The sequence below is a fragment of the Crocodylus siamensis genome, chromosome 1 (assembly GCF_052110815.1).
Source record: "Crocodylus siamensis isolate JL-2025a chromosome 1, ASM5211081v1, whole genome shotgun sequence".
In the NCBI taxonomy this organism is placed as follows: Eukaryota; Metazoa; Chordata; order Crocodylia; family Crocodylidae; genus Crocodylus; species Crocodylus siamensis.
The window spans coordinates 366,064,446-366,088,641 of record NC_143395.1 but is presented as its reverse complement, the minus strand read 5'-3'; the positions used below and the strand labels follow the sequence as shown (position 1 = coordinate 366,088,641).

General features: G+C 43.9%; 1 protein-coding gene across 3 annotated transcripts in view; it reads right to left on the bottom strand.

The window, feature by feature from the left end:
• RB1 (RB transcriptional corepressor 1) overlaps window positions 1–24,196 on the bottom strand; it is a 119,212-nt gene that overhangs the window by 12,692 nt on the left and 82,324 nt on the right. For 2 of the 3 annotated variants that reach the window (XM_090025951.1, XM_090025960.1), the window contains exons 18-21: window positions 4,445–4,563; window positions 3,462–3,607; window positions 2,170–2,315; window positions 465–569 (exon numbers count right to left, since the gene is read on the bottom strand). In XM_090025951.1, coding sequence (XP_089882077.1) covers window positions 465–569; window positions 2,170–2,315; window positions 3,462–3,607; window positions 4,445–4,563 — 516 coding nt within the window. Of the gene's footprint in view, window positions 1–464; window positions 570–2,169; window positions 2,319–3,461; window positions 3,608–4,444; window positions 4,564–24,196 lie in introns of those variants that run through there. The other variant, XM_090025967.1, reaches the window with a different exon arrangement.

Sequence of the window (24,196 nt, the reverse complement as noted above, 5' to 3'; positions counted from 1 at the left end):
GGTAGGGGCTAATCTTCCACTGACTGCAATGGCAGTGAGGCATATAACCAAATTAGACATTTTTGAAAACCCTGCCTATCTGCATCTACGGGAGGCAAGTCTCTTTGTAAATCTCATGCTCAGGCCTTATATCACAGCTAAGTAGTATTTTTCAACAGCTGAGCACCTTAAAAAAAACACTGGCTTGCTTTTTAGAGGCATTATTGGTTAGCCAAACTTCTAATGCAACCTGAAGAGCTGGTTAGCTGCATTAGTCTGAAATCAGGCAGAAGGCAGGGCGGGGCAGGGCAGCACCTTGGAGATTAACCTACTCTCTGAATCAGTCTCCAAATGCCACCCTGACCTACCTTCTGGTTTACGCAGGCTAAATAAGTCATTTTTCTAAGCTGCTTCTGCATCTGGAGGGTCATTCAAACATTACTGTAATAATTTATGGAAGGCAAATACCAAAACACTTTCCCTACCTCTTGATTGGTATTGGTGAGCTCCTTGTATGCCGAAACAATGATTTTAAATCTGAGATCTATGTTCTTGACTTTGCATATGCCATACATAGAACACATCATGATCTATTAAAGAAAAAACAAAGCGATGGTCAGAAATGCAGGAAATGTTTTCCATGTTTCCTTTTAAGAAACAACACCTTTCTTCCCCTAATATTCTTTCACAGGCTTACCAGTTTTTTCTTTTGATATGCTTCCAGGTCCCAGTGAGGTCAATGGGAGTTCTGTTACTGACTTCACTGAAGTCAGGATTTCACCAGTGCCATTGGGAAATGAAAGTAAGGCTCAGTAGTTCCAAGATTCTTACTACCAGGGGTGGATCTAAGTGGGTTGGCAGGGGTGGGGTACTGTGAAGTGCCCCCCTCCCCTTTCAAAGTGTAGCATAGGTGACTTGTCCCTACCCCCTAACAGTGGGAAACAACACCTAGGCAATAGGAGGGCTGGTGGGGACGGAGCAGGTCCAGGATGGGGTGTTGCCTGCTGTTGCCATCTGGCTGAACCCAGCAGCCCATTCAGCTGTTCCCCACAACTGGAGTCCCTGGGTTGGTAGGGGACATCAGGGAACCTGGTAGGAAGCAGGTATATATACAGGAAAAAAGGGGCCACTGCCCATGCTATCCCTGCTTAACCCCAACAGCTGATGCAGCCTCTCCCCTGCAGCTGGAACCTCCAGGTTGGCAGAGCACACCGGGGGAACAGGTACAGGAAGGGGGGCCCCACCTGCTGGTGCCACTTCCCAACTGACCCAGAGCTGCTCTTGACCTGCTTGAGCCACTAGCTGCAGGAAGCAGCAGTAAAGGATACGAGGCTCAGCCATGAACAGTGGTAGCAGTAGCTGGGTCCCCCCCTTCCAGAGCCTGCTTTCAGGTGGCCAGGAAAGAGAGGGCCTGCCCCCTGCTGCCAATGTCCCAGGCCAAGTCCAGCACACTATGCAGCTACAACCCATGGCTTGAGTCAGGTAAGAATATCTCTGGGACTCCTTGCCTGTGGGTCAGCTGGGGACAGCAGCAGCAGTGGGCAGGTCCCTCCTTCTTGCACCTGCTCCCTGTCTGCCCTTTTGCTTGCTCCCCATCCAACTGCACCTTGGCCCCATCCCCCCATCGTCAAAAGGAATGGCATCCTATTAAATCCTGGGCCAACTCACACTGATTACTCAGACTGATCAATGATCTACCTCATAGTGAGCTCCAACAGGGGGAAAAAAAAAAAAAAAAAAAAAAGCAAACCACAATTTCTTTCTTTTTTTGAGGATGTTTAGTAAACCAATATGAAACCTAAATATGAACTTGGAAGATAAGGAATAAACTGCATTTTTAGCACAGAACCACAACCAAGGATCAGGGGGGTTGTGGATCAGTTACCACTCTGTCTCCCCAGGCAAAAATTCATATTCTTACAGTAATCTTTGGCTTCTACTCTCTAATTTGACAACATTTAAGTGGTGTGCGCTGTATCTTGGACAGTATAGCATAATGAACTGTAGTACTTAACAATAAATTGCAAAACTGCATCAATGCACTATATTCAACTCATTTCTGCTTTGAATAAGCTACTTTAATAGGAGATAAAGCTCATACTTGGATTTTAAATAATTAAAAAAAGATAAATCAACCAATAAGCAAACCTTTTTTGGAAAAGAAAAGTATTTCTCATTTTTATATATTACCTGGTCTAAGTGCCTGTCTCTCATAAGTTCGTATTCATTTTGCAACGTGTGCTGAAAAAGGGTCCAGATCAAGTGTTCCAGTTCAGGGTGTTCAGAGAGAAGCCGAAAGCAGAGGGTATTCAATCGAAGATATGCCAGCCGATATACTTGTGAAAAGAGGAGAAAAATAAACCATGCCGGGAACAAAAAACTTTCATATACCCACTATTAAGATGGCTTCCCTGTAATGGCTGTACCAGATAGTGAAAACCATTTAGAAAAACTAATTCACATTCCTCTTTTAGCTCAGAGATGAAACTTTCATGCTTTTATGACTGGGGAACCTGGGTATAGTCCCTAGTGATAACAAATGAGGAAGACTTTTATATATGCAAGGAGTGTGATCTGTAATTGTACTGCTGCTATGCTGAAGGGTTCAATACACGGACTTTACTCATGACCATTACAGATTAGAAACAGAAAGAGCTGGTTGACAATGTTATTTCATCAGGGAGTTTGATATTCTCCTTATATTACCTGATTACACTTAGTTTCTATAGTATTAAAATGTTTCTGTATAAAAACGCAGTTTGTGCTTTGAGATTTCATAAGTTTGTTTATAGGAATTTTCAATATGAATTAACCTTTAGATAATTATACTTTATTAGATAAAAATGCATTTTACAAGTACTGCATTATAACTCAAACCTTATGTATTCTTTCAACTTTATAATATATGGCTGCTGACAGATGTGGGGTGGGGTTGGGGAGAAGAGACAGCAATTTACCAGAAGACGAATTATGTCAGTTTGATCTGGCTCCTCAGGTCTAATAAATGATTCAATCAGCTATTAATTAGATAAAAGTGCCAAAAAGCCCTACTGAAGCACATGAACTATACAGATGCTGGATAAGCCGGGTAAAAATGATGCAATTCCTCTTCTCTGCATGCACTGTGCTTGAATGGGGGCGCACTGAGCTGAAAGTAAGGCACTGTTCCCTTCCCACCCCACATTTGTAAGCAGCCCATATGTCTGTTCATAAATTCATTTTTAAGTCAGTGTATGTGTATATCCTATGTACTATTCCATTGTAATTATTTTTATTAATATCCTTCTTAATGAATTGACAACAGCTAACAGTTAGTGCAGTACTTTGTATTTGTATCATGTATTTATTACAGTTCCCCAACATATATTTTAGGAATTTATTAAAAAGAGAAAAGAAAAAAACACAAGAAACAGTTAATGAAAGATGACTTTGAAATGTTTCTGCATATAGGATGTTCTTCTTTCTTCATAGAGCCTACAAACCTTTTTTGTAAAATAGGGAGAGGGAGGTAGATTTCTGTGGTTTCTGAGTCTGGGGGGTCACAGCAGACTGAGCATCTGTAGGAGGAGTACAGTTTAAGTGAACTGCAGATCCTTTTTTCTTAGGCGACCTCACAGGAGAAAGATACCTGCGTATATAGAATAGATAAATATGAATACTGAAATGAAAGCCAGAAAGATATTTACTTAGAACAGAAAAGTAGTAAATAAGTTTGAATGCAAAATACAAGTATATGCTCTGACACTCCTCCAGTGGAGTGGAAGAAGTGGATTCTCATTGAAATAAGTCACTCATACTACCATAAAACAAAAATTAAAGAATTGTTGGAACATTTAGTTGTATTCCTCCTTTCCTGTAGTCCGAAGAAAGGAGCTGAGGAAATAGTGCCATGTTCCCAAGAGGCCTGAGCAAATCAGAGCTCACAGACAAAGCTTCTCTTTGATCACCCAAGCTTGTGGCTGCAAGCTCTTCTTCTAAGCCTCATTGTGCAGCCATGAGTAGAGAATGCTCCTCTGCCACTTTCAGCTGAGGCTTGCGGCTCGGAAATTGCTAGGTAGGGAGAAATACTAGTGATGATGCTGAGGAGGAACTGGAACGCTGCACATTGTTTGTGGCATCACAAAACTTGACAGTAAGTTCCAGATAAAAATCTAAGTAAGAGAGTTGGATCCATACCAAGGCAGATAGGGTCATGCCACAGAACATAATGCTTTTAGAGAAATCTTAACCCACAGAAATAAGACGAAGTATTTTTTTATATAGAGTTTGGAAAAAATAAAAATATTGAAGATTTGGCTAGGCAGGACTCATTTTCACTGCATGCTACTCTTGCTGCAATTCATGTCACCTGTAACTTTAGCATCAAAGTCTAAGAAAAACAGCAGAATAAAATAAATAAATAGTTTTAAATACTATGAAAGAAATTAATTCCACACTACATTATATGTCCATCCTCCATACTTACAGGTCTGCAGCAGTGTGATTATGCTGGAGAGGCAGGTTTAGAGTGCAAGTGGGTTCAGGCTGATCAACCTGACCTTCTCTTTCCTTTGACTGCCTGATAAGATCAAATAAAGGTGACTCCTAGAAAGAAAGTCACAGTAAAGTTTCAGTTGAAACTGAAGGCAAAAAACAAATAATCCTGATATAAAATTGTTAAATCTATTTTTAAAATCCACTTTGAAATATACAAATCAGTATTTTGTTTGTCCATAGAAAGCAATAAAATTGCTAAGATGCTCTAATACAGGGATAGGCAATCCCTGGCACAGGTGGCAGTGTGGCACACGTGCCACAGGGCAGACGGCGGGGAAGGGAGGGAGGCTGCGTTGCCACAAGTATCAGACCACTCATGGCTCCCCCACTGTCTGCTCCTAGCACGCCAACGTCTTGCAAGTTGATATTGCAGGTGTTTTTGGCATTCTGACCAAACACACCACCAACCCCTGCTCTACATATTTTTTCAGTCAAGAATTAACTGACAAATTCTAAATAAATGTTAAATAGCCCTGTTAAATTTTCTCTGGGACACAAGCCACCTGTCATTAGATTCTGAAGTCCACATTCAGAACCGAGACATATTTAGATGTTGGAAGTCTTAGTTTTTCTTGATACAGACATTTTTACAAAGAAGAGCAAAGAGAATCAGGAGTAGAAAGCATGTAAAGAAAAATGGCTATTACTGTTCCCACAAAATAAGAAAATTGAATGAGATTTATCTCATGTTCACTACAACCAAATATTTTGCATATGAGGATACATCCATTTAACTTGGATGACAGAACTCACTTAAATCTTATACAATCCAGATTATTGTGTGGTGCTTGTTCCATGCCCTACTTCTGGCACTGGCCCTAGCTAGTTCATGAACCCTCTTCCTCTTCTTTAAACTCCAATTAGGACAGGAAAAGGAGGGTTTGATGGCTCTATGCTCCTTCAGTCTCTCTCTATATAGCCCTGTTCCAATCCTGTCCAATACATCCATATGTTAGATATAGAAAGGCTCAAAAAGTATCAGGTTGCAACTCAAAGGCATTTAAAATCATTTTGATTTCAGATTGGCTACTGGAAGTGACAGATAAGACTAGGGAGTAGTAGCAAGAGAGTAAGGGCCTGTCCACACAAGCATGCACGTGCCTCTTGACCCGCCTCAAACCCCTTTGAAGATATCCAGGTGTCTAAAAAAATATATATCTATATCTATATATATCTATGTTAAAAAAAGTGGAGCAGGACACAGTCCCTGACCATGTCCTGAAGCAACCGGAGGCTGGGTCCTCCATGGAGATGCTCTGGCTGCCAGAGCGTCTCCATGGTTTGCCCTCGCCCTCGTGCTGAAACACATAGCTGGCCAGGCTGCATGTTTCAGCACCAGGGCTCCGGTGCTGGTATGGGGTTGGGGAGGCTGGAGGAGGGGGGTCAGGGACCATGGGGGGGAGCCCCAATGGCTCTGCCCACTCCCCCAGTACCCTGAGGCCCCCAACCCCTAAAGGGGCTGCCTCGCCCCAGCCAGCCCCATCCCCCCAAACCTCTCCATCCCTGCCCCCACATCCCATAGTTTAAAAAAACAGAAAACAAATTAAAAAACTCCCCGGCACTTACCGGCAGCTCAAACTGCCGTCTGGCTGACTGGGGCCCCACCTGCACAGTGAGGGACAGGCTGACAGACCCAGCCCGGGCTCTGCGGCGCCCCCCCCCCCCGCTGCCCTGTGCTGCCCCGGGGGCTCTGCCAGGAGGCCCTGCAGTGCCCCCACCCTGCCTCTAAGGTAAGCATAGGCTTCTTTTTTTTTTTTTTTAAGTGATGGTGCCTGGGGTTGTGGGGGTAGCCCCAGGAGCCTGGGGGTGCAAGTTGGGGGATGAGGATGGATGAGTCAGCCATTGGGGGCGGGGCTACAGCAACTGGAGGGGGATGGGGCATGTGGGCCTTGCAAGGGGGTGGGAGCCCCTGTGGGGGCCATTTGGCCGAACCCCCTGTTGGGGTGGCATACCCCTTGTGTGGGGGCTGAACCCCTTGTTGGGAGGCTGAACCCTTTGTTTGGGGGCCATTGCCCTGTGGGAGTGCAGCAAAACATGTATTCATGAAACATGTATTTAGAGTTCGCTTTATTATTACGATAAGAGACTTACTTTAACACTGTAGATGTAGCAATAAAACATTGCCCAACATTTTTATGTGTGGAAGAATATGAATTTAGGGGTATTTTACAGAGTGACTTTGGGATTTTTATTTATTTTTATTTTTTTTAAATCAGGGATTTTTCAGTTCTCCAATAGGGAACACCAGAATTCCTGCTAGGGAGGCCAGCGGCAGGACCCTGCTTGCTCAGAGCTGGCACCTTGGACCCAGCTGGCTGTGGCTGACCTCCTGGCCAAATGGGGCTAGGACATGCTTTGACAGTTCAAAGCAGGCCACCACACCGGGAACATCTTCCAGGCGATAGCTGCCCAGATGGCCGGGCAGGGGGCACACACCGTAGTAGTGCCACACAAAAAAGCCAACCCTGCAACTGCAGCCCACTGGCAGCTGGCCCAGAGGGGCAGATGCCTCTACTGGCTGTGCAGTCCCCATCTGAGTCTGGCAGGTGCACAGCAGGTCACAGTCAGGCACCGGCCCCCACTGCCAGACTGCTGCAGTGGATAGAGGGTGGAGGGAACTGTTAGGGCTGCTTTAGCAGTCCAGCTGACACAAGGGGTAGTGTCCCCAGGTACCAACTGGCTGGGCCTCAGAAGCTCCTGAGAGATAGTAGCCCTGAGCTACTTGCCAGGGTGGCTTTTTCTACTGCTGGGGCCAGGACAGGGCAGCTTTTTATACTGCTGGGGACAGCACAGGTACTGGCCCTGGGCTGTAGCTCCCCCTGGCTGCAGATCCAGGAGGAAGCAGGGTTATTTTGCCCCAATTTGCTCCACACCAAAGTGCATGTCCAAGCACATACACCAACACAAAAAGCCCTAGCTCAAATTTGCACCACTTCTTTTTGAGCTGCTGCAAGACCACATGCTTGCATGTGTGGACGCGCCCTAAGAGTACAGTGGAGAACCTAACAGGAAGAATATACAAATATTTATGTTATTCAACATTATTCAATAGCACAGCCTCCTAAACGTCAGAACCTCATATTTTTCACAGCTTATTTTAGAAGCTGCAGGTAAAATTAGGTTATAGTTGTGGTACTGCATGGAAAAACAGTCTGGCTTTATACCTTTGAACTAGTTTGAAAATACAAATTTGCCCTTTGCATCTATTTCAGTAAAGTTTTCCCCATTAACAATAGCATTGTTGTTCTGAAGCCTGGCACCAAAAACTATAGAAACAGGAAGGACTTTTTTTTAAATTTAACATTAGACTGGATATTTCTGATGAAAAAGCAGTTGTTAGTTAGTAAACAGGATGACCTAAAACTGAAACAGAAAATTAACACTCCCTAATCTGCAAAACACAAAAATCATGATAGAGGCTTGATTTTTGTTTAAATTCATTCTGAATGTGCTCTGTGCCTGCTGAACATCCATTAGATTCAGTGAATGCATGGATTACATGGACGACATGGGGGAAAGAGTAATTTAAAGCAGTACAACTGACAAAGGGAATCTATAACAATAAAAATATGAATGTTGTACTTTGTAGCTGCATATGTAAATGTAAAACAAACTTACTATCCAGCTCAGCACTTCAGGATAAAGAAAAGTTAAAACACTTTTTAAAAAAAGCTAATGCTAGTGTTGTCCCACCACCTACTTCTCTGCAGTCTAAAATGAAAGTGCAGTGCCGCAAACTCTTATAACGTTACTGTGAACTTTAGGATATGTGAGGGTTATTCCCTTTTCAGCACCTTGAGTCAAGTGATTCAAGTAAGATTCTTTCTTTTAATATAAAAATAAGAAAACCTCATGGCTATAGAGCCCATATTTTCAAGTTTTTTCCCCGTGAAGTCTCAAAAAAATAGGAAAAAAAATAAAAAAGCCAGTTAATCATTTTTCAAATCTCATGATAGCTAAAGTCATGATTTCTCACAATCCTGGAATTTTTAATGACAACAGCAGAGAAATTACATAGTTACTGACTCATCATCATAACCACATCATTTTTTGGTTATACAAACATTTGCAACCTCATCAGCAGGCAGTTGGAGCTAGTTGCATGACTTCCCTCAGTAACTGTGAGGACCTGCATAACTCTAACCCCCTAAGCTATTACTACTCTTCCTTAGCATGGTCAGACATAGTTTCACTCTTTCACCCATTTCAAAGCTCAGTTCCTCCCAAGAGCCTCCAGATGACTTGGTCTTGTGTCTCAACGAAATCCAACTAAGTTGCTTTCCTTGAGCAATTACTGACGGGTTTTTTTTAAAGCTTCCCCTCTTCAGTCAATTTAAGCAACAGCTTCACTACTGAAAGAAATAGGCAATTCCTGAAACATTCACTTCAGGTTCTCAATACCTATTATTAGAAAATAATTCTTGAAGAAACTGGATAGGGAGCATTTGAGGAAAAAGAACTGATTTGCAGATTTCCATCAAGAGATGGAAGGACAATAAAAAGCAGGAAGAACAAATTTGAGTGAGAAAGTTACTTCTCATGGTCAGCACATGGATCTGGGAGTTCCCAGCCCTGTCCCTGACCTTAAACATACACAAACATTTTTTTTTTTTTTAAATTTTCTTGCCATTATTATCACTAGATCATGTGCGTCAGGAGTTAGTAAGAGTCATGGCCCACAGTACAGATAGTCTATGTGGCAGGAAGCCACCTTTGTTTCTCCCCAAAATCTCTGTGCTGTGACAATTTTATTAGGATGGGCCCAGCAGAGGAGACACACCTTTACCCTATCTCTTTAGGTAACCTGAAATGGCTACATTCCTGAGGGAGATGGGGGAAACCTGCTCCCTCTGCCTACACGACTGGTATCAGCTACCTGGGTGAGGGGCTTCTACCTGGTGGGCTAGAGTCTGCCCAGCAACTAGTGATGTATTTCAAATTGGTTGGCCGACAGCCAACAGGTACTGGCCTCCATTGGACCAGGTGAACGAGGTCACAGGGGCTATACAAGTTAAAACTGCCCAGGAGGAAGGGGCAGCAGCCATGCAGGGGACTCGGACTTAGAGAGGAGATTTACCATCTGAAACTCGCTCTCTCCCCCATAACTCATGAGCTAGGAATGGCTTGCCTCCAGAGGGAATCTCCAACAGCCTCTGGATGATGCTTGTGAGTAAGCTACTTGAGATCTGGTTAAATATATAGCTGGCAGTATGCCAGACTGTTTTGCTCTATGGGATTTCTGTGATATTGCTCTATCTTGTACCCTATTTTCACCCTGTCCCCTGTATCAATGAAGTTCTCCTTTGTGACCGGTGTAGGAGACTTATTGAAGGGTGGGTCTAAATTATGCCTAAGAGGCCCCTTAGGTCTGCAGACTAAAAGGGACTTTCCTTTCTGGCCCCCGACTTGAAGAAGTGCCCCAAGTGCTTGTACTGGGTCGAGTACCCATAGGACTATTAGTTCTGTGTTTCCCTGAGGACACAGGGCCGAGAGAGTCCCTTCTTGGGGTGGTGGCAGTTTACGTTACCCCCAGACTAGCAAGTGTGCTCCAGAAAGGGGGTCAGCCAGACACGAGACACCCCTAGGGAGGAACTCAGAGCCTGGAAGGTGGTTGGGCGCAGTGAGGTGGGTGGCTCAACGCCAGAGCGCCCCCTACTGGCCCACCACACTCTACTCAAACGTTGACACTTTCGCTTGCTCTATGGCAGTGTTTCCCAAACTTAATACCTAGAGCACACTGTTTTCTGGATTAAAATTGGTAGCACACTTCACTTTTACACCCGAATAGGGCATATGGTGAAAAGTAGGGTTGGCAGCACAAATGCAGTTTGCAGATGTCTGGTCTTGGTACAGTTCCCTGGCAGCTGGAAGCTACATGTAAGGCACAGCCAGGGAGCAGGTGGCTGGGGGAAGTGGCAGCAGCATGGGCATGGGGAAAGCCCTCCAGAGCAGAGGCACTGTCAGGCTGAACTGGGGCAGCACCCTCTCTGACAGAGCGTGGAGTCACTCTACTGTGCATCCCAAGCCTGAAGGGGAAGAGGGGAAGGGAAGAAAGGGTCAAACTCTATGCTGCTGGAAAGCAACAGGGTGCAGGCATGGCTGGGTCATGGAGAAGGGCACAGAAACACTTGTTGGAGAGGGTTCCCCAGAGCTAGGCATAGCGGGGGTAGAGGCTGGGTGAGAGGACCCTCAGCTGCCCATGACTGGCCAGATCTGGGAGGGGAGGGAAGGGGGTACAGATCTGTGCCCCTGCTGGGCGAGAAGGAGCAGAGTGCATGCAGAGCAAGGGTGCAGCAGAGCGTAGTGCTGAGGTGCACCATGCAGCCACGTCCGTGAGATGCAGGCAGGGAGTGGTTGGCAGCACTTTGTAGATGTCCAGTCCTGGTGCCACCCCCACTTTTCCCAGCCCCCTCAGCCACCAGCTGCAACACACATGCAGCTGTCAGATGGGACAGGAGACCTATGCACTCCCACTGCTGTGTCCTGCTTGCACATCAGGGACACAGCCACACTCTGCTCTGGTGGGCCCTGCTCTGAACAAATGCTGTGCCCCAGCTTAAAACACACTTGCCCTTTGGGAATCTCTGCTCTAAGATGTAGTGGATGCAGAGGTTAAAATATGCCATACACCAGCTATCTACACCAGGTCTGCCCAGCTTGTGGCCTGTGTAGCCCCTAGCTACTCCTTTCTGAAGTTGGACAGTCCTGATCTACGTTACGGCTCCTAACAGGAGTTCAATCAACCCAGCCTTAGCAACAAAAGGAAATATTTAAGAAATCCCTTTATTATAGGCAAGGCTTCTGACTCACCATATGACCTTGGGCAAAGCACCTGACTAATTTCTGATTGAAGAATTATGAGCACTAATGTTACACAAACCAGGAAGACACCCTGTGTGATATTTAGATTTGGGTTGAGTTTACAAGGCCAACAGTCAGACAATTTTCACTCATAAACTGAGCAAATCTGAGATGGAGAGCCTTTGAGAGAAAGATAAGAAAGGTATCCCAGCAATGCAATTTTTCTAGTCAGATTTCCACTTATGCAAGTCAGATGCAGTAATGGCAGGCACAGGCAAAGATGACACCCTCATGAAAAATAGAAATGTGTCAACTCTGGAAGCACACTGCAAAGACTTGCTTTTCCACTTCTTCCTCTACTGCTGAATATTTTTATTGAGTCATTTCCACTTAGAGGCTTAAGTTATGTTATTTTTCAATAAATTAGTAATAATCCACATGCCCTTCCCTTAGCAAAGGTGATCTTTTGAATGCTATGGGTGTGTCCAGATAAGTGTGGACATTTGGTTACCCAGGGACAAGCAGCAGCACCTTGCGCCACGGCTACTTATCCCTGGGGAATGCCTGTGCCATGCGTGCTTTGGCACGTGGCAAGTTACCCAAGGAAAGGTAGTGGAGGCTGAGGCCAGCACTATGCTGGCCCCGGAAGCCTTACCTGGAATCCTGGGGGCCTCCTAGGGCTGCAGCTGTGGAGATCCTGCCAGGCAAAGCCTGGCTGGCAGCCACAGTGCAGCTCCGGGTAGCCCAGGTCCACTTTTCCGTGTGCACTGCTCTGTTTTTTTGACCCCTCGACTGATTGATTTAACTTCAATATAGTAACACCCTAAAACTAGAGACGTCCCTAATCAAACAAATGTCAGGTACAGTTTTATAATCAAGGCATACAAAAGAACTCTGTAACCAGATCCAGCTTCATCTATTAGTAATATTTGTTTAGTAACTTTTGTTTGTAACGTAACTTTACACACATTATCTTTTCCAGATTTTATATTCTTTTCTCAAATATTTTAAACAGGTCATTAGGTTCCCTTCAAATGATTCTTATCGCACGAGTAAGGTTTCTTGCACGAGTAAGGTTTCTTGCACTCTTATTTTATTTGAATGTATGATTGCATAGACTTCATAAACATTAGGGCTGGAAGGGACCTCAGAAGATCATCGAGTCCAGCCCCTCCGCCCGAGGGGCAGGAAGTCAGCTGGGGTCATAGGATCCCAGCAAGATAAGCATCCAGTTTGCTCTTGAAGGTGTTCAGTGTAGGTGCTTGAACCACCTCCGATGGCAGGCTGTTCCAGACCTTGGGGGCTTGAACAGTAAAGAAATTTTTCCTTCTGTCCACCCTGAAACAGTCTCACAGTAGTTTATGACCATTCAACCTCGTCATCCCTTGGGGCACTCTGGTGAACAAATGTTCCCCCAGATTCTGGTGGTCACCCCGATAAACTTATAGGTGGCCATCAGGTCACCCCTGAGCCTGCACTCTTCCAGGCTAAAGAGCCCCATGGCTCTCAGCCCGTCATCGTAAGGTCTGTTTTCCTGACCTCTGATCAGGCGCATGGCTCTCCTCTGGACTCTCTCAAGCTTCTCCACATCCTTTTTGAATTGTGGAGCCCAAAACTGGACGCAGTGCTCCAGCTGCGGCCTCACCAAGGCCGAGTACAAGGGGAGAATGACGTCCCGGGATTTGCTTGAGAAGCATCTATGGATGCAAGCCAGCGTTTTGGTCACTTTAGTAGCCGCAGCATCGCATTGAAGGCTCATGTTCATCTTGTGGTCAGTGATGACCCCCAAGTCTCTTTCTTCCATAGTGCTAGACAGAAACTGAAATTTAAGGGAAGAAGAGTACAATATATGCACTCTATAACATAATACTGAGGTTATGTACTGCCTGCATATTCTTTTAGGCAGTTTGGCAGAAACTACAGGTACTGCAGTATTAAGTGTGTAAAAGCTAGATATCAAGGTATTCAATTTATTTCATATTTTTGATTATCTACAATAACTATGAAATGGGTAAAATAATATTAAAATATCTTAATATTAGGAAATTAATATTTATTTACAAACTACTAAAAATTGGATACGTTCCTTTCATTCCAAGCAAAAAAAGGCCTGAATAAAAAAAAAAAGCCAGGAAGCTGCTTAAAGTTGACATGCTCAGTATACAGCTGCCCACAGCTGGCCACCAGGCAAACAGAGCAGAAGAACGCTTTGCAGAAAGCTCACGCAGAGCAAAAATGAGCCTTTGTACACCTGAGACTTACAACTTCGAATACTCTCCTCAAAGAAGCTGCCTATATCGTCTCATTCGAAGTACTGTGGAGGGCTCATTCTTTTCTAGTGTATGACCTTGTGGTTAGACACTTACCAAGGATGTAGAAGTTCAAGTCTCCATCTGCTGAAAGACTTTCAAACCCAGATAACCAAGAACAGCACCCTGACAATTGAAGCTCTTTAACTGAAGCTCTGCCACAGCACAGGATTCAAGACTCATTGGTCTGGGAAGGGGAGTAGGGGAAAGAGGAGAGGGGAAGAAGCTTGCCTGGACACATCTATAATGCCTTTTTTAGCTCTCTTAAGACTGCTGCCAAAAGCTAAGATTTGCCCACCTGCTCCTGTGCCACATACTCCAAACCTTCAACTGAGATGCTGAGGAAGCACTCCTTTTGAAGCAGAGCCTCTGCCCCTTGCATTCAACAGTCATTGGTAAAAATGGATGGAAAGCAGTCCAGGGGGAAGCTTCAAAACCTCAAATGTGAGCAAGGACCCAGACTAGGACCCAGGGCACCCTCCTTTTCAAGCCAGCAGCCACCCCATTGAGCCATACATCTTCTGGCTCACTCTACCTCCTGGTCCCATGCATCTTCCACATACCTCTCCCTCCTGGTGCACCAGAGAAGGTACTGGTTAATACCTGACCTGTGGTTAAGTGTTGCATTGTTGGTACTGAGAAACCCAGGTTCAAACTCCCTCTGGCTGAAGGGCCCTAAAGCCCAGGACCTCTGGCTTTCCAGAAGAGTGCCTTAGCAACGCAGCCCCTGGCAGCAAAAGACAGGAAGTCTCCCTCCTCTGTGCAGGCTATGTGGTCTGAAAAAGTATTCTTACCTGTGCTTAAGTGGAATATTTTGCATTTAGATGGCCAGGAAAGAAACAGAGTGGCACCCTAATGCCTCCAGTCTTTCTCTGGAAGCTATCCTTGAGCTTTTAGAAACTGAGCTTTTTCATACTAAGAGAGATTTTCATTTATTATTCTTGAGACATCTTCCAAACAACTGAATGTACTAAGCTTTACAGGAATTAGACTGAGCTAGACTATAATTCATTATTGCTTTCCTCTGTCCTTACCCCTCTGTCTCCTTTAAAAAATAAGTCTTAACTCTATTTTCTCCAGAATTTTAGAGAGCAAAAGAGTTTGTGAATAGGAAAAAGTCTAACCAACCAACCACACTCCTAGCCCTTCTTTCTGCCCTTTATATATATTTGATCTGCCATGTGGCAGATGATTTCCACATGCTGGAAATGCAACTCCATTTGTTAAGCTTCAGTGGGCAACAAACCCTTACCAAAAGAAAAGAAAAAAAAGGCTGCAAAAATATTTAGAAAGAAGGCTAAAGGAAAGGGGGGAGGAAGACCCATCAATGACTGACTTAGAGTTTTATTTATATATTTATATAACCCTTACCCTAGCCCCCCCCAATCTGGTCCTTAGCACAGCTTTGGAATCATGACAGTGTCACCCACACTCAGGGGAAAACTAATTAGCTGTTTCCGTCAGCCAACCAGAGAATAAATATGCGAATAAAGCATTGTAGACAGATCGACTTAGACTTTTATAATGCTAGAATATATATACACCACAGCAGTCAACCAAAACACTTCTATTTTTTTTTTTATCATTTACCTGTCTCAATGACAGTTTGATCATTAGATTTGACATTTTTACCTCTCAATCATAGTCCAAGAGGTTACAGATGTAGTTTTTTTGACTGAAGTAAAATGCAAGTTCTGTTCTTTGACAGCGGGTCTTAACTGGACAAGCTGTTTCATGTCATTATTTATCTGTACTAATTAGCTACCAGCTTGAAATACTCCAGTAAAACACTACAGTTCAACTTTTTATAACCCCATTCTGTGAAGACACCCAAAGTAATGTCACAGCCCATTAACTATGGAAATTCATGTGGATCTTGCTGGATGACTAAGGCAAATTCTTGCAATAGTTTCAAAAGACTATATTTTGAAACTATTGCAAAGAAACAGTACAGGCATGTGACTATGGACTTTGCACTGTGTCTGGTAATCAGGAATTAAATATCTCTAATGTAAAGTCAGAGGTCCTTACAAGTGCTGTCAAATTTATAGGAGGCTGGGAATAATTGGGTGGGAAGATCCAATACACGCTTGACACCAACAATCCTAACATCCAATCAGCGAGTACCTGGGTTCTGGCAAGAGTAGAAACAGATGGTGGGAAATTTAGGCAAAACAGATATCTTGAGAACCAGCAAGTGGTCACCTCAGAACCATCTGCTTTTGATGTAGGCCACTACAGGACACCATTTTCTTGCAATTTATTCAGCTAGAAGATATTAAAATCTTCCCTGAAGTAGGGTCCTTGCTTTAGCTGCCACTACATGAATGCCAAGATTGTTAACAGTGGTAAGTCACTTAAAACCTTTGGAAACTGCAAAAGCACATGGTTGCACACATTTTATTGGTCCTTTAAGTTAATTTCTTATTCTGTTCCTATTTGACATACTAGCAGTTTTACAAAGATTTCTTTCAACTTGCATGTTCTTAATGGTGGTCTTACATTGTTGTGAGATTTGCAGGAGGAACAATACTAGGATATAGCAATGTGGCAACCGAAATTTAATTTTTCCCTCTTTGCAGCTACCTAGGCACAAAAATAAGATGAAAAGCTTAAGATTTACTTAATTTGGCTGGGTTTGTATTCATTACGAGAGGAGAAGGTTTCTTTGTTAATATCAGTATCTGTCCTAGTCCCTCATTCTTCATTTGGGTTTTAACCTCATAGCCCCTTTAAAACTCTACACAATTACACTTTCTCCAACAAACTAATTTCTTCTGATTTCTTCTGTCAAACCCCCTTATCCAAGCGTGCATGTGCATTTCTTCTTCTCACTCACTATGTTCAGAACAGCCTCACAGTTTCTTTATGAAGTTTCTCATTCACTTTCCATCATTCCCAAAACTTTGAACTCAGGCAGAAGTGTTTTAACTGTTTCTTCTTCCTTAAACTACTAGATTTTAAAGTTGATGAGATCTATTCTACAAGTATTTTGTATGGGGGTTTGAGTTACTTCCCTAATTTCTGCTAGAAATGTCTTACAGAACACTCTTAATAAGAGAAATGAAACTTTCAAATAACAAATTTTATGTTCTCTGTCCTTTAGTTTAGAAACCATTACATAGGTCAGAGGAAGCATTACTCAACAGTTAGGTGTAAGATAAGCCTCAGTGTCAAGAGATCCGAATTACAATCTCTTTTCTACAATCTTGTGTAACCCTTGCAAAGGTTATTTTTACCTCTGCCTTCATTTCAGCATCCATGAAAAAGGGCTTACTTCACTAATGAGGAAAGCTAAAATGAATTCACTAATGTCTAAGATGACTTCTAGAAAGAAGAGTGAAGGCTAGAACTGATCGACTCAAACACTTTGTTCTACTTAAGGCACTCCAAGTTAAACTGTTTCCCATTACGTACAAGTCCTTTAAGATAGGGATGACCAAACTGCAGCACGTTTGCCACGAGTGACACAGGCAGCTGCTGTGTGGCATATGGCAGATGGAGCAAGCAGCAGAAAGCACAGCAGCAGTTAATGCAGGGAACAGGATGAAAGCTGCACCCAGGGCGAGCATGGGACTTCATTTATGTCACCCTTGGCATAAAGACTGGCCTCCACTGTTCTAAGGTATCTGGTCCACAGAGAAGACCATATGGAGGAAACCACCATTGACACTTGGATTTCACCCACTCTTCTTGCCAAGCTGTCAGTTCACCAGAACTGTCTCAGACACGTGGAATAGCATGCAAATTGCCATAAGCTCAAACAATGGTGCCATCAGGGACCTGAGTTTTGGATGCAAGGTCCCACTGGAGAACTCTCTTTTACTACAACGCCATGGTTAGGCCCCTAAGGAACTTCTGGCTATCTTCTTTATAGCAGTTTTTCAAAGGATGTTTTAAGTAGATTATTTGTTTAACCAATTTTAAGCAAAATTCCACAAATCAATGGAGTTTATTCAGCTTTATAACCAATGCAACAATACAGCCATGAGGGCAAGTGGTTGATGCTACTTCTCATTTGCTAGTGTCTTGTGATATACAGCATTATTCTCTAGAACTCCATTAGCTCTAGTCACTCTTACTTTTATCAAAACTTTCACAACTAGTAAGGGGAACTATGCAACTCATATGCCAACTCATATCAAACATAATACAAATAAAATGTGTATTATTAATGTTAATCAAACAGCAGCTTGTTGAGTGTTATTCCTTTGTTGAAACTTTTCTCTGCCACATTTAAAACTACTGAAAATTGCTACATTATACAATGTATCTAAGAGGAAATTGCCATTTAATCTTTCCAATTAAACAGTGGCTCCCAGGAAGTAAAAAATCCAGGAGTAAAATAAAAATAAAAGGAAGTGTTAGACAAATAACTTTCAGAAAATTGTGATCATCTAAAACATGGAACAAAGGAATTCTGCAATGGTGCTTTTCAAAACAGATGGTTTGGGAGATCTTCAGGGATTAGGAATAGTTCTTAGTGATTGCTAGCAATTCCTTTTATTCTACTACCAATTTTATGATGCAAAGGTCATACGGTAAACGGTAACCTATGCTCCTTATTTTTTTTCCTGTACGTACTACAGCACACAGACATGACAATGAACATGGCCTGGTACCTTCCTTTAAAAATATTTTGTTAATTATATAAAAAATCCAGTAACACACAACGCACATTTTGTAACAAACCATTAGCACTATCCATTTAAGACGTCGTCTAGACACGTAGTAGTTCGCTGCTAAGTAAGCAAGGACATGGATTTACAACACATCACCAACCCACATGGGCACTTAGGGCCAGATCCTATTCCATCCATTAATGGCCCAAAGCAGCATCTGGATTTTATCTCCCACATGCACAGAGTATATTTACACATATTTAAGAGTCTATTACGCACAACCAATCTTGAACCTACTATGCACGCTCAAAAGCAACCCATTACAGCCACTTAGCTATATATCTCCACTTACACTGTTGCAATACCATCTCACCTGGAGAAGCGCATCCATTCTCTGAAACTTTAGTTACAGAAAAAATAATAACTAATGACTATTTAACGAGATGACCCAAGTGGTGATGTCCTTACCAATAGCACAACCGTTAGGGCACTTGCTTGGTACACAAAGGAGACCTAGATTAAGCCAACCTCAACCTGGCAGGGTTTGAACCAACATCTGCTTTACCGGCGAACGCTCTAAACACCAGGCTATGGGCTAAGAAGGGCTGAGGACATCCTCCAAGTTGGGCCACTGGAAAGCCAAAAGGGAAAGTTATATGGTTAAAAGTAAAGCAAGCAAGAAGGAGTTAGACTCTGTAGCCCATGAGGTGGACATTGCTTGGAAGGGAGGAAAGTTATGCGCCCAATTCCAGTTACCAGGTCCGCTTAGGCGTTGTATCCATGCAGAACGTATAAGCAGCCTTGAGAAATGGGATCAGCGGCAACTACCCAAAGGGACCCTCCTGTCCCAGAAGACACAGAGAACCTAAGGGAGAGGGTGCTTGCCTACTGTTAGGAAAGGAAGCCTGTGGTGCAGCCAGAGACAGACTTCTCATCTCAGTCTTAACCACAAGAAAGTACTTCCTGATTACGAGAATTGTATAAATAGTTAATTAGAACTAAAACATTTCCTAAAAGACTCATCTTACTGTGAAGAGAAACTAGATAAGAGCCTGAAAATAATACCTTTTTCAAAGACCCTGGTAAACTGAGCATTTGTCCCCACTGCAACAATAAGTTTGTTACTCCAACCAAGCTAACCTAGCTGGTAGAACAGCAGAGTGACTGCAGCACGCAAGCTACACAGTGACTGGATTAGTTGCACAACAGAACTATTTAGTAGTCAGCAGCATTTAAAAACAGCGGCATGTCACATTTTCTTTGTTTAAGTGTTCTCCAAGGCAGAAAGGTTGGTTGCCAGTGTCAAAATAAATGTAGCATACAAGACAAATCCAAGATTCATAGTGTTTCTCTTTGACACTAATGTAAATAGGATCTGGCAAACTTGCTGCAGAACTACCAGAACTATTACTATTACACTTTCACAATGTTGCTCTTATGGCCAAGAGCACTTTGAAAATCCTACAGATAACTAAAGTCCTAAATTGTTTCATTTCAATAAAATATTCCCTTGCCAGTTAACTTTGGGATTTAAATGACCTAACTTGTTTCTTCAGTGAGGGCAGGGTATCCAACTCCCTTTATAACATCTGGGCTAGGAAGATGAAGATGCAGACAGCAGCTCTTACTGGCAAATTTCCCTCCTGTATCTCTGTTCCACAGCTAGGATACTTTTTCCACCCACATATATTAACTGAATTGGGGGCATCAACAAGCGAGCACCTACAAATTCAAACGAGAGAGAAGGAGCACTGTTTCCATTAAGGGGGCAGCCAACAAAACAGGTGTACAAAACCCATTCTCTGTCAAAGTGTGGGATGATTTATGGACTATTATTTGCTACGGAGAACAACAGGAATTGTTCACTCTTTTTCTCAGTATTCTGGAAGCTTGCTAATGGAAATTATCTTTGCTACCACGGGCAAGCAGTTCAGGCTCCTAATTCATTCCTCCTACTAGCTTACAGAACTGTTATATGCTCCGCATATTAGTAGCAGGATCACTTTCTTCGCCAAATATTCTGTCCTAGATCAGAGAGAAAAATCTCCAACCTGCACTAGCCTCCTAGGAGCTGCTCTCTCCTGTCCTAGACATCGAAGTGGTGCCCAAAACCCCCAACACTTGTTCCCACATGGAAGTGCTTTACAGGGTCATTATAATATGTACTACCCAATTGCCAGTCAAGAATGACTTGGGGGGAGGGGGGCTCTCCCAGGCCCAATTTCTCGCCCCCCTTTCCCCATTGCCACTGCACTGGCCTGGGCCCACTCTTCACCCTGCCCCCACTGTCGCTGCAGTGCGCCCACTCCTCCACCCACTGCCGCTGCATCGGCTCTGCAGGCAGTAACAATGGAAGGGGGGGAAGGGCAGGCCAAGGTCAGCACTGGTGACCTTGCCCCCCCCCGGGTCCCAACCTCATTCTCCCCTCTGCACCACCACCTCCAAGGAGCAAGGGGGGAACAAGGCCAGCTCCACTGGCCTCACCCTTGCTCCCCTCCTGTGTCCCCACCATCATGGCAACACTCTGCTGTGCCACCACCTCCTGTCCCAATGCTGTATTCACACTCTGAATGGTTGTTTCAGTCAGCCAATCAGAGTGCAAATAAAGTGTCACAGGCAAGCAGAGGCTTTTATCATATTATAATTCTTTCCCTAAGTTAGCTGGCAAACAATATATGTCTGTAAAAAACATCTGGGCTTTTTTAAGGACTTCCCAGAATTGAAAACAGTCCTGGCCATGGCAGAATTTGAACTAAGAAAAGGGAAGGATGAAAAAGCTTCTCTCATACACACTCTGTACATGCACTGGAAACCTTACAGCTCATGAGAACTCCAACAGTACCTGGTATACCAAGTTAGATGCTCCAGCAAAAGCTCTCTAAAAATATGTATATTATTTGGGTCTACCTTCCTATGATAAAATGCTAATCTCACATAATGCTTTATATACTAGAATATCCTGTTCAAGAAGTTCTCCAGTTAGTTTACATTCCCTCCTAGTTAGGCTTCAAGCCCACCTAATGAAGAGGAGCAGAGGGTAAGGAAAGCAGGGGAGAAAAGCAGGAGTAGACCCTATCCAATCCACTGCAACTAAAGTTAACTCTTCAAGGAGAAAAAAGGACCACAGAATGGGCATGACTGGGACACTGACTGATGGACTAGGATCACTGAGCTTACTTAAATTTAGAGAAGTTAGTCTAACCATGCAGGCTTAGAAATGTAGCTATTATTGTCCAATTCTCCAAAAATAGGAAGCACACATAAACCCGTTATGCTAAGGAAACAAAGGCTTGCATTAACTCAATAACAAAATTGAATCAAGGTCTCAAAGAATGTGGAGAAGAAATCTTTCAATTACTAGGAGTCTAACAGCAAGAGTAACTGAAAATCCTCATAGATGAGACTCAATGCGATATAACTGGCATTGCTGAAACCCAGTAGAAAGATCAGTAGGCTTGGAATATAAAGTTATTAGATATAACTTGGCTGGGAAAGTGTGGGTAAAAGGAACTAATTCCATTACACTGATAACTAAAGCAAGGATGCAACTCAGAACCACAGGAGTTTGAATGCATATAAATTAGTGTCCTGACTAACAAAGACCTCCCACTTCTGTCCTAGAGTGCTCTTCTTCTGCTTGGCAGTTTTAGGCATCAATTCAATTCTTAATTTATAACTTTTTCTGAAAAAGTTCCTCTGAATGCCCTCAGAGACTGATAGATCTCCCAGATGAAAGACTGTATTATCTAGCCTGAGTTCGTTTATATTGCAGTCCGTTATACGTGGAAAAGGCAGAAGCAGGAGAGCACTACTGCTCTCCCACTTCTGCCTCTCTTCCACATTCAAACTCTCCCTTTTCTCCCAGTGCTGTTCCTCACAGCAGGATCTATTGGTGACCCATTCCTTTCCCAATTAGAACATATCTGAGCAGACTTGATTAATTAGAACACATCAGAGCATGCGTACAGGCACCCATACCTTTCATTCTTTAAATATGTTTCCAGTCCTTTTCATTGTAGGGGAGAGCTTGTTAAAAGGAAACCTACATATAGACCCAATATTTTTTTAAATCTTCATGTTTCTTAAGGACCCAACTTATGATTTCTGCATTTCAGGGGTTGCTAATATTGGGCAAAAACAGGAGAGTGATAAAAAAGTAGACAAGTGATTTGGGATCCGAGTCCAAGCCTAATGAAGCAAGTGGAAAGATACTGCTTCTATAAAGCACTCAAAAATCAAAGACAAACATCATTAGTGCCATTTTATGGATTGGGAAAGCAAGGGAAAGAAAAATGAAGTGACTTGTCCATAGTCACCTAGTACGCCAGTGGCTTACATAGAAACAGAATATGTGTCTTCCAAGTCTCAGTCCAGTGTTCATTCTGTTAGGCCACATCACCTACATACAACAACACTGGACAGGCTTGTATAGAGACAAACTCTGGGCCTAGAAGTCAGGGCTCTATAATCATTTCAACAATGTCCTTCCTCTGTGGTTTTTGATAAGTTCTTCAAGCAAAAACTAAACTGAATGTATTCATCTGAATCTAAAAGATAAACACTTTTATGGGGAGGCACACCTAGGCCAAGGGTTAGTGAGGAACTAGTTAGGGAACTTCTGGAGGGACTGGATGAATTCAAGTCAGCTGGTCCGGATGATCTCCACCCTAGAGTACTGAGGGAATTAGCTGAGGTCATTGCGGGGCCCCTGGCACAGCTTTACGAGCACTTGTGGTGCTCTGGTGTGGTGCCAAAGGACTGGAAGAGGGCCAGCGTGGTTCCCATCTTCAAAAAGGGGAAGGAGGACCAGGGAAACTATAGGCCAGTTAGTCTTACCTCAATCCTGGGCAAGCTTTTTGAGAAAATTATTCTGGCACATATCCACGAGGGGCCACCAGGGGAGATCATGCTTAGGGGCAACCAACATGGGTTCATTAGCGGCAGGTCCTGTCAGACCAACCTGGTGGCCTTCTATGATCAGATCACCAAATCATTATATGCAGGGGTAGCAGTGGACGTAGTCTTCCTGGACTTCCGGAAGGATTTTGACACTGTCTCTCACCCCGTTCTCATTAAGAAACTGGGGGACTGTGGTGTCAACACCCACACAGTCAATTGGGTCACCAACTGGCTGGAGGGCCGCACCCAGAGAGTGGTGGTGGATGGGTCATTTTCAGCTTGGAGGGATGTGGGCAGTGGGGTTCAGTGCAGGCCCAAAGACTGAGCCCTGCGGATCAACATCTTCATCAGTGACTTGGACAAGGGGATAAAAAGCACCCTGTTCAAATTTGCTGATGACACTAAGATGTGGGGGGATGTGGGCATGCTAGAAGGGAGGAAAAGGCTGCAATTGGAACTAGACAGGTTACAGGGGTGGACAGATGAGAATAGGATGGGATTCAACACCAACAAGTCCAAAGTGGTGCACCTGGGGAAGAACAACTGGCACCATACTTACAGGCTGGGGAACTCCATTCTTGTCAGTACAGAGGCAGAAAAGGATCTTGGAGTCATCACTGACTCCAAGATGAACATGGGCCGGCAGTGTGGGGATGCAGTCAGGACGGCGGAGGTGATACTCTCCCCACTGATCAGGCCACAGATGGAGTACTGCGTCCAGTTCTGGGCACTGCACTTCAAGAGGGATGTGGACAACATGGAGAGGGTCCAGAGGAGGGTCACTCGCATGATCAGGGGTCAGCAGGGCAGGCCCTACAAGGACAGGCTACAGGACCTGAACCTGTTCAGCCTCCACAAGAGAAGGCTGAGGGGGGATCTAGTTGCCTGTTACAAACTAGTCGGGGGGGGAATCAGCAGGCACTGGGGAAGTCCCTGTTCCCCCCGAGCACTGCCAGGAGTGACCAGAAATAATGGTCACAAGCTGGCAGAGGGTAGATTTAGGTTAGATATCAGGAGGCGCTACTTCACGGTCAGGGCGGCTAGGATCTG